This window comes from Salvelinus fontinalis, chromosome 23 (genome assembly GCF_029448725.1).
Source record: "Salvelinus fontinalis isolate EN_2023a chromosome 23, ASM2944872v1, whole genome shotgun sequence".
Taxonomy (NCBI): Eukaryota; Metazoa; Chordata; class Actinopteri; order Salmoniformes; family Salmonidae; genus Salvelinus; species Salvelinus fontinalis.
In genome coordinates, this window is record NC_074687.1 from 19,395,203 (window position 1) to 19,406,105 (window position 10,903).

Sequence of the window (10,903 nt, forward strand, 5' to 3'; positions counted from 1 at the left end):
TTTAATGAACATTCTACATTACCATGGCACTCCAGAATCAGTTGATGGAACATTCCAAAATACCATGGAAATTATTGTATCATAACACCAGGCAGCCATTGCGAGTGTACCCATGAGTTTACCAGTCAATTGCCAGGGTTAGCGTTTCCAAGTCCATTCTATTAATTCTTATTTCTATGATCATGTCATTGTGTCTCCAGGGTTCTGAATCAAATCACACTGTTGCTCTCAGAGGATTAGGAACTGGAATGCCAAACGGCCATGTTACATCACTCTATCTACCAATCAACCACACTCCTCACTGCTGCATTCACAACCGTATTCCACCTCACCATCCAGAACAGTTATTACAATCAAACCAGAAGGGATCAATCATTTCACCCTCAGATCTGCTTTGACTGAGGGATCTCTGTTAGACATTGATCTAAAGGCAGACCACCTTCACAATTCACTAAACTTTAGTCACCATATCAGAGACACAATATCAGGCCTCTCTCACTCATACATGCGTTAACACTGGGCCTGCAGCCATTGAGAGTTAGGAATAGGGTAAACGGCATGATCTATATCATGTCAACATATCTCAGCTGAGTGATAACCATATTTTGCTGGTTATATCATATGGAAGCTGCTTGTATTGCAATGTCCAGTTATTTCCCCACAAGAACTCGGGCAGCCACATTGGATTCCACTATTAAAGTTGAGGATGTTTTAGATTGATGTCAGATTCAGTTTAAGTTCATTATGATTCATGTGACAGGTATTGTTTTGTTGTCCCAAATTCCGGTTTATTTCGAAGTTATACTGATTGAGAAGATAGCTCCGTTTTGCTGCGTCGTCATAGTTGTCTGGCTGGTTCTGGCAACCCCTGCTGTCAAGTCACAGTTTAGAGAACTGGATGAGGTTCCTGTTGATCTCAGCCACGTTCCTGCACCCTGGGGGAGGAAAGATCAACAAAACATTAGTGTTGCATTGTTATGAGGTTGATGTAATGATAGCTAAGGGTTTTTAATCTCAGACTGGAAAAAATATAATTACAGATGTAGAATCTTAATTTGTTGCTAAGAATTTTCTTGCACAGCAGGAAATGCAAATGTGTAGTGTATTTGAGGTTTAAAAAGGCTTCTAAAGTTTGTCATTTCCACTTTGAAAATTCTGACTTGATTTCCTCCAACGAAAAATGTATCAATCCCTACAACAATGTCCATTAATTATAATCCACATAATAATTCACATTTCCTATTGCTGTAGAATTATTTTCCTGTTGTAGCAAACTGGCTCAAATTATTATCCTTCAATTATATGTAAGAAGTTTTGTTCCTCACTCACCAGACAGAGCCATTGACAGACGGAACTCATCGTTGAGGATCTGTAGTACCTCCCTTACCCCCTCCTCACCCTGAGTAAACAAACACAGGCAGCAAGACAGTCGTTACTCTCAGTATCTAAACTTAATAGGTCAATGACACACAACGTTAATAGTTACTTTATAGGCAAGGCCCCACACGGCTGGCCTCCCGATGAACACACACTTGGCTCCCAGAGCCACGGCCTTCAGCACGTCACTACCGGTGCGAATCCCCCCGTCCAGATACACCTCGATACGCCCTTGCACCGTATCCACGATCTCAGATAGGGCATCTATCTGTGTGGTAGATAGAGAGAGCAGAGGGAGGTAGAGAAGAAAAGCTTACTTAGCCATGACATAGAGGACAGTTCATTTGAGGACTCCTACTGTACAACAATGGAGGTTAAGCTCTAGGGGAAGATCTCAATTGCATACTCCTCGCGTCCTCTTTCCTAGTCTCCTAGCCTCCTTCTCAAAACCCATTGAAGAAGGTCAGAGAGGAGGAACTGGCATTTCATCCAATGGGTGTTGAGAAGGAGACAAGGAGAGAGAATGCGAGAAGTATGCAATTGAGATCTTCCCTTAGAGTTCAACCTCCATTGTTGTACAGTAGGAGTCCTCAAATGTACTGTCCTTTAATATCACCATTTCATTAACTAAAGATTGTTTGGCTTGCTGATTGTAGAGTGAAATAGAGGGGACATGAGGACGAGGCGGTGTAATTTGTCCCCGTTCTTACCGTGGCGGGCCCTCCGTCCAGCTGGCGTCCTCCGTGGTTGGACACGATGATGCCCTGGACGCCGTGCTCCACGGCCAGCTCAGCATCCTCCTTGGTCAGGATGCCCTTGATGATGATGGGCAGGCGGGTGAGAGACTGCAGCCAGTATACGTCCTTCCAGCTGATGGAGGGGTCCAGGGTGTTGGAAGGGATACCATACTCTTCAGAACTCGCAGCCTCCTACAGACATAAAATGCAGTACACAAACATATACAGCCCAGTAACATATACACACAGAAGGACGCAGGGGAAATGCATTCGTTGGATTTATTAAATCATTTAAAAGCAGCTACTGTCTCTCTGCTATGCGCACTACGGGCTAGTTTCCTGGACACAGATTAAGCCTAGTCCTGGACTAAAAAGGACTAAATGTTCAATAGAGATTCTTCATTGAAAGTGCTTCTTAGTCCAAAATTATGATTAATCTTTGTCTGAGAAATAGTCCCAATATGATTTTACGGTTAAATCATTACTGTTAAAAATATTTGATCTAGAAAAGAAAGCAAAAAATATGTTTATTTTACCATTACCTGGATGACCCCGTCAAAGTTTTTGACCTTGAGGTGCGGCGGGAGCTTGAACTGGTTGCGTATATCGTTGCGGCGCTTCCCAGTGTAGGGCACGTCGACGGTGAGGACCAAGGCTTTGTAGCCTAGGGCCTCCACACGGTGAACGATTGACTCAGACAGCTTCCTGTCCCGGTACACATAGAGCTGGAACCAGCGGTAGCCGTTAGGTGCTGCAGCCACGATCTCCTCCACAGAGCAGGTGGAGTAGGTACTGGTGATGTAACAGGTGTTCACTGCCTCCGTACCTGAGGAAAGAGAGAGAGAGATTTTGAGTTGATCACCCCTAGGATACTCAGTGACAACAAAGCTATTGATCTGCAGAGCTCAACCTCTACAGCTGTTAAACCCCTCCTAGTGCTCACCCCTGGCAGTAGCCATTTCGCCCTCGTGCCAGGCCAGGCAGTGGAAGGCAGTGGGGGCGATGCCCACAGGAAAGCTGATCTCTGTGCCCTGCACCGTGGTCCTGGTGTCACTCACCGACACGTCCCGTAGAATCCGTGGTCGCAGACGGATCCTGGGACAGAGACAAATTGATTTTTTTGAGTCACATTGTTACCAGTTCTTCCTAGCACTCTAGTTTGACGTGTGGTGTTGTTGAGTGGTTTTTGTGACATAAAATTGTATATCTTGTAGTTTACAGGACAGGGAGAGGTACCTACCGTTTGTAGGCCAGCAGATTGTCGTCCCTGGTGCAGCACTCATCTGCTCCGGCTGCGTAGTAGTCCCAGGTTGCCTTGGAGAGGTGCTCTTTGGCATACTCCTCAAAGTCTGTGAGACATACCATAGCCATCTCAGCACAGCGGATCCCCTCTCTGTGGGATATATGATCACTGTCAGGGACAGCAGATGTAAAGCAATGTCATCAATATGTCAATTACACTATCAGGTAAGCCTGTATTAAAAGCAGAACTGGAGAAATAGTTATGGCATTGATGGAGATTTAACACAGTAAAAACACTGTACTTTGTTGTGAGCTGAAAGGAGTTGTAAATTGTGCAATTGAAACACATACAATAACTGCAAACAGCTTCTGGTGCATTTTTCACAAGAATACAGTGTGGAAAATTTTGTGGTGTCACCAGAACCTGGCTTTCGGAGCTTTCGACCCAAATGATTTTGTCTCAACAGCGAGTCATTTGCGCTGCTGGGATGGTGAATAAAACTAAGCTACACTGCATTACACACTGCATTGGAAATACAGCTGGGCTTGGATCTGTATGCACAGAGATGACCTCAAGTAACCTAAAGTTAATTAAGGACACAATACAAAACTAGCCAACTTGTCAACACTCATGTTTTTTGTAAATATGCCTACTGGACTAGTACAATACTAAGCAATTATCACAACAGAGAAACAAATCTACACAATCAAAATGCCAGGAAACATAACAGTGCAGTCATATTATTTTTTATTTTCTAAAAAATAATTACAGCAGCCTATGAATGTCATTGTCTTCATTTGAGTAGTTGAACTATTATAGACCCCCCCAGAGGAAGTTGACATCACGGTCCGCAAACGAACGTTCAAGGTGCATGCCGCCACCTACTTTGCTGGAGTGTGCAATCAATCATGGTCTGCTTAATTCTGTACTACTAAGAAAATAACATTAAAAGACCAAATAAATCCCTACTAACTTCTACCATTTCAACAGTAACATATGTTACCCCCAATAACTATTTTGTCGTATCCACTATAACCTTCAACCTGGCATTTGTGCTTTCCACAAACCGAGTCGTGTTGATAACCTTACCAATGAAAACTATGTTCGCTATCAAAGTGTCAAAGAGACACAGCACATTCATTCCACCAATCTGTTTTACAGACTCTGCATATGATACATCATGAATGATTCTATATCTCTGAGCCTCTCTCTGCACCTGGCATCCACCAAATGCTGCACTATGTCCCCCCCCCTCCCCCACAATTACAACACTTGACCTTCATATTGCTTCCCCATTCACCATAATCATGTTCCCCTCCACACTTGGCACATCTCTTCTTTCTTTTACACTGAACAGCTACATGACCCATTCTTTGGCATTCAAACACTGCCATGGGGATGGGACAAATTCTCTGACATTGAAACAATCTGTACTTTTCCAGGTAAAACCTTTTCAAACCTCAGCAGCACTGATAAGCTTTCACTTCTTTGATCCTCTTTTCTACGGATCAACCTTTTGGCCTCTATCACTCTTCGTCCCTTCACATGTTTTTTAATATCATCTATGGACATAGATATTGGGACCCCAGTGATGACTATCCTCAACCTAGCATAAGCACCAGGGACATGACTTTTAATCTTCTTCCAAATAAGCTTTTCCATTTGCAGAATCTTCCCTTGCCGAGCCTGGCTACCACAAAATATTAACAATGTACCTTTTCCAATGAACCGGGCTAGTTTGACTTCACCTATCTCTTTCTCTACGGCATTGGATAGGATAGGGTGGACGCCAGTATTTCAATGTAATGTCCTGTCCTAGAGAGGAAAGGCAGGTTTAGGTTTCATCTCCGAAGAATGACGAAGGCTACTTATACATATTCACAAATTAGTTGTTGGAATTTTCATGTGTAGTTGATAAACATCAACAAATAGGGCACTGACAGCTGTCAGTGTAGCTAGCTAGCATGCTAACCGTATATAGCTGATTATACATATAATTGGTTATATAGTTATTTCCCATAGAGCGGCGTGCAATTGACCCAGCGCCGTCTGGGTTTGGCTGGGGTAGGCCGTCATTTTAAATAAGAATGACATGCCTAGTTAAATAAAGTTTCAATAAAAAAATCATACAAAATAAATGTCTTACTTCCCATTCTCTTTGCTGATGATACCAATTAGATTTTATCAGACAAGAATTTTGATTCACTAATTAATGAAGCCAACTCAGGCATGACCAAATTTCCTGAATGCTTTCAGATAAACTAATTATCTTTAAATGTTAAAAAAAATCTAGCTTTATTGTATTCACTAATAAGAACAAGAAATGTAAAAAAGATAAAGCCAGAATCCCAATTGGTGGGACTGATATGAATCAAGTCACATCCACTAGATTACTCATAGTTCTTATTGATGAAAAGTTGTCCTGGAAAGATCATATTCAGTTGGTCTGCAGCAAAGTGATGAAATCTGTTGGTGTCATCAGGAAGATTAGTGGTTTGGTTCATCAGTCTTGCTTCCTTACTCTTTACTATAGCTTAATTGACCCATATCTCATTTACTGTTATATTGTCTGGGCCAGTAAATATGCCTCCTACATATAAAAATTACTCATCATACAAAATACATTTGCAAGACTAGCCATCTCCTATAATTACCTGGCTCTATCTGCACCTTTGTTTAGGAAACTCAAAATATTGTCTATATCCGACATCAATGTACGCCAATTATGCATTTTCGTCTACAAATACTCATGCCTCAAAAATAGTTTACCTAAACCCTTCCATGGATTCTTCAAGATTCATTTTGAAATCCATCTATAAAACACAAGCCGCTGAGATAACCTTCACCTTCCCCTCTGTCGGACCTCACGTAGTCAATTCTCTATCAGATACAGAGGTACCATACTCTGGAATTCTTATCTTCACATTGCCAGAATTCCCTCAATAACGAAGACTGGGGGTCAGCCTGATGAACCAAACTACTCAGTAATCTCCTCCATATAGCCCAACTCTCACAAACTCACACCACCACACACACACATACACAGACACATTTCAACAAAACACATACTGTTTATTATTTTTTGTGATTGCTGATCGGTTTATTTGTACATTTATGATTGGTGGGTTTTGTTATCTGTTTTATCTTTGTACTTATGTATTGTATATTGTTTTGTGGTTTTTACTTAAGCCTTTGGGCTTCCAAACCCACCCGCACACCGTTTTTTATTTATTTGTTTTTATCTGTATTGTTGTTTATCACTTATTTTCTTTGGTGCAAATAAATTAAATCTAAACCTAGCTAGCTAGCTATCTTGCTAATCTTATCTAGCTAGCGAATGCTATCTGTTGTCGCTGTGTTTTGTTGTTTTTGTTTTACTACACCATATTCAAAGGATTAGCCAGCTGGCTCTATGACTGGTTCTGGAGCTGGATTTGTCATGGGGAAAACTTCCCACAGATGGAAACCACTGGTCTATCTTTGTCTTTGCCATCTATTGCTATTTTAAGTTTTGGCATCCTCCATAAATTGTAGCCGTGAATCTGCCATTGAAAGAGTTAAAAAGAATAAGATGAAACTCTGGGCATATTGATAACTATTGAAAGATATGTGTTTTCTACATTGTAATGGACATGGTGCAACCTTAGGCTGTAGGTAGGCTGCAGTAAAGCATTTTATACTTTAGTAGACACTTTAATCCAGAGCAACTTATAATAGTGAGTGCATACATCTTCGTACTGGTCCCTGTGGGAATCGAACCCACACCCCTGGCGTTGCAAGCACCATACTCTACTAACTGAGCAACACAGGACCAAGCAAGCCCATGCTTGCATGGTTCATACAGGGGAAGTTAAATTATAGACTACAATGACTTTGCCCATGATCATGCACGCCGCAAATGACATGTTCAGTAATTACAGTGCTTTCAGAAAGTATTCACACCCCTTGACTTTTTCTACATTTTGATGTGTTACAACAGCCTGAATTTAAAATAGATTACATTTAGATTTTTTGGTCACTGGCTTACACACAATATCCCATAATGTCAAAGTGGAATTATGTTTTTCAAAAAGTTTACAAATCAATAAAAAATGAAAAGCTGAAATGTCTTGAGTCAGTAAATATTCAACCCTATTGTTATGGGAAATCTAATTAAGTTCAGGAGTAAAAATGTGCTTGACAAGTCACATAATAAGTTGCATGGACTCACTCCGTGTGCAATAATAGTGTTTAACATGATTTTTGAATGACTACCTCATCTCTGTACCCCACACATACAATTTTATGTAAGGTCCCTCAGTCAAGCAGTGAATTTCAAACACAGATTCAACCACAAAGACCAGAGAGGTTTTCCAATGCCTCTCAAGAAGGGCATGTATTGGTAGATGGGTAAAAAAAGCAGACATTGAATATCCCTTTGAGCAAGGTGAAGTTAGTCATTACACTTTGGATGGAATATCAATAGATCCAGTCACTACAAAGATACAGGCGTCCTTCCTAACTCAGTTGCCGGAGAGGAAGAAAACCGATCAGGGATTTTACCATGAGGCCAATGTAGACTTTAAAACAATTACAGAGTTTAGTGGCTGTGATAGGAGAAAACTGAGGATGGATCAACAACATTTGAGTTACTCTACAATACTAATCTAATTGACAGAGTGAAAAGAAGGAAGCCTGTGCAGAATACAAACATTCCAAACATGCATCCTGTTTGCAACAAGGCACTAAAGTCATGCTGCAAAAAATGTGGCAAAGCAATACCTTTTTGTCCTGAATACAAAGTGTTATGTTTGGGGCACACTCCATATTTTCAAGCATAGTGGTGGCTTCATCATGTTATGGGTATGCTTGACATTGTTAAAGACTGGGGAGTTTTTCAGGATAAAAAAAGAAATAGAATGTAGCTAAGCACAGGCAAAATCCTAGAGGAAAACCTGATTCAGTCTGCTTTCTACCAGAGACTGGAATATTAATTCACCTTTCAGCAGGACAATACCCTAAAACACAAGGCAAAATCTACACTGGAGTTGCTTACCAAGAAGACAGTGAATGTTCCTGAGTGGCCGAGTTACAGTTTTGACTTAAATCTGATTGAAAATTTATGGCACGACATGAAAATGGTTGTCTAGCAATGTCTAGCAATGATCCACAACCAATTTGAAGAATTCTGAAAATAATAATGGGCAAATATTGTACAATCCAGGTGTGCAAAGCTCTTAGAGACTTACCCAGAAAGGATTACAGTTGTAATCGCTGTCAAAGGTGATTCTAACATGTGTTGACTCAGGGGTGTGAATACTTATGGAAATTAGATATTTCTGTATTTTATTTTAAATACATTTGCAAAAATGTCTAAAAACATGTTTTCACTTTGTCATTATTGGCTATTGTGTGTTTTATTTAAATCAATTTTTAATTCAGGCTGTAACACAACAAATAGAATGATTCAAGGGGTATGACTACTTTCTGAAGGCAGTATATACTGTAAGTTCCTTGAATTTTCTTTCAAGGGTGCCATTTCCCCCTTTACACACTTGTCGTTTCTACCTGTTACACCAATCAAAGCAGGGTAATGAATAGTGAAGCAAAACTTTGGTGGTCAAAACCATTCATCTTGGGGTGACGGCGGGATCATTTCACCCAATTATACCATTTATAAAATGTTCCTATATATATACACTGAACAAAAATATAAACGCAACATTTAAAGTGTTGGTCCCATGTTTCATGAGCTGAAATAAAAGATCCACGAAATGTTCCATACTCACAAAAAGCTTTTTCTCAAAAATATTGTTCACAAATTTGTTAACATCCCTATTAGTGTTTCTCCTTTGCCAAGATAATCCATCCACCTGACAGGTGTGGCATATCAAGAAACTGATTAAACAGCATGATCATTACCTTGTGCTGGGGACAGTATAAGGCCACACTGAAATGTTCAGTTTTGTCACACAACACAATGCCACAGATGCCTCAAGTTTTGAGGGAGCGTGCAATTGGTATGCTGACTGCAGGAATGTCCCCCAGAGCTGTTGCCAGAGAATTTCATGTTAATTTCTGTAACGGCAGTCTAAGTCGTCCTCCTCCTCAGAAGAGGAGAGGCGAGAAGGATCTGAGGACCAATGTGCAGCGTGGTAATTTTCCATGATTTAATTAACACAAAACAAGACACTATACAAAATGACAAAACAAACTAACCGTCACAGTCTTAGCTGGTGCAGACAAAACACAAAGACAGGAAACAGACGAACTAGACACAAAACATAGAATTCCCACCCAGCTCACGTCTTGACCAACACTAAACAAGCAAAACACATAAGAACTCTGGTCAGGACGTTACAATTTCCCTAACATAAGCGGCCTCCCTCGTCGTTTTAGAGAATTTGACAGTATGTACAACCGGCCTCACATCCACAGACCACTTGTATGGCATCGTGTGGGCGAGTGGTTTGCTGATGTCAACGTTGTGAACATAGTGCCCCATGGTGGCGGTGGGATTATGGTATGGGCAGGCATAAGCTACAGACAACGAACATGATTGCATTTTATTGATAGCAATTTGAATGCACAGAGAAACCATGACGAGATCCTGAGGCCCATTGTCATTCCATTCATCCGGCGCCATCACCTCATGTTTCAGCATGATAATGCACGGCCCCATGTCGCAAGGATCTGTGCACAATTCCTGGAACCTTAAAATGTCCCAGTTCTTCCATGGCCTGCTTACAAATGTCACCCACTAAGCATGTTTGGGATGTTCTGGATCAGACTATTCTCAATTTAATCTTGTCTTTACTAATACGTACAATTAGTTTAAATTTAGAATGACCCATTATCAAATGGTCAGGAACAGGGGCCGAGAAAAAATACATGTCATCTGTATGCACTGGAATAGAGAATGGATGCAGAACGCTTTCCCGTCGTCCGTTTTTCAACGATGCTTGGTAGGCTACTTCGGTTTTATAGCAGATCATGTGCTTAATATGAGCAAGCTGACAAATAAATATGAGAACACTTATTTAAATCCAAGCATCAACTACTGGTTATATTCCGCCCAAACTGTATACCATGGGCTCTCCAACCTTGTTCCTGCATCTACCCAGTGCTTAATTTGGGAAACCAAGTCAAATCTGTTTCGTTGTGTTAGGCTTGAAAACAACACTCACAATTACCATGTTTTCCACTCAGTTTCAACCTGCTGTTGAACTTCTTTCTTCAAATTGTGCATCACAGTGAGGTGAGTTATAAAAGCACATACTGTTTTGATGACAAGTGATTGATGTGACTTTGATTGCATTTGCATTGACATCAGAGTGGTTAGAGGGACAATAGAGTGCTGAGTACCAGGCCATTAGGACCTGATGGTAGTTAGTAAGTTGGGTACGTGGTACGTGTCCAGAGTGCGTAACAGGAGATTACTGTGACTCAATGGTCACATGGAATTTTACTGCGGTCTCATGACTGTGGTGTTGACTCATGACTGTGGTGTTGCGGTAATACTGTGACTAGAACAGCCCTAGTGCAAAAACACAAGTTTACACCCACT

At 40.9% G+C, this 10,903-nt stretch overlaps 1 protein-coding gene across 1 annotated transcript; it reads right to left on the reverse strand.

The window, feature by feature from the left end:
• Window positions 1–787: 787 nt before the first annotated feature.
• On the reverse strand, window positions 788–3,503 carry LOC129821519 (2-Hydroxyacid oxidase 2-like). The gene is made up of 7 exons (XM_055879191.1): window positions 3,355–3,503; window positions 3,058–3,209; window positions 2,657–2,940; window positions 2,088–2,306; window positions 1,487–1,645; window positions 1,330–1,399; window positions 788–935 (listed from the first exon to the last, which is right to left on the reverse strand). The coding sequence occupies exons 1-7, from the start codon at window positions 3,483–3,485 to the stop codon at window positions 880–882; spliced, it is 1,071 nt and encodes a 356-aa protein (XP_055735166.1). The 5' UTR covers window positions 3,486–3,503; the 3' UTR covers window positions 788–879.
• Between the last annotated feature and the right edge of the window lie 7,400 nt (window positions 3,504–10,903).

Excerpts from the sequence above, each read along its gene's own strand:
- LOC129821519 (XM_055879191.1), bottom strand. The coding sequence starts at position 3,485 with ATGGCTATGGTATGTCTCACAGACTTTGAGGAGTATGCCAAAGAGCAC. Across the intron at positions 2,307-2,656 it reads ACTTTGACGGGGTCATCCAG|GAGGCTGCGAGTTCTGAAGA; the intron begins GTAATGGTAAAA and ends TTATGTCTGTAG. Across the intron at positions 1,400-1,486 it reads TGTGGGGCCTTGCCTATAAA|GGTGAGGAGGGGGTAAGGGA; the intron begins GTAACTATTAAC and ends TTGTTTACTCAG.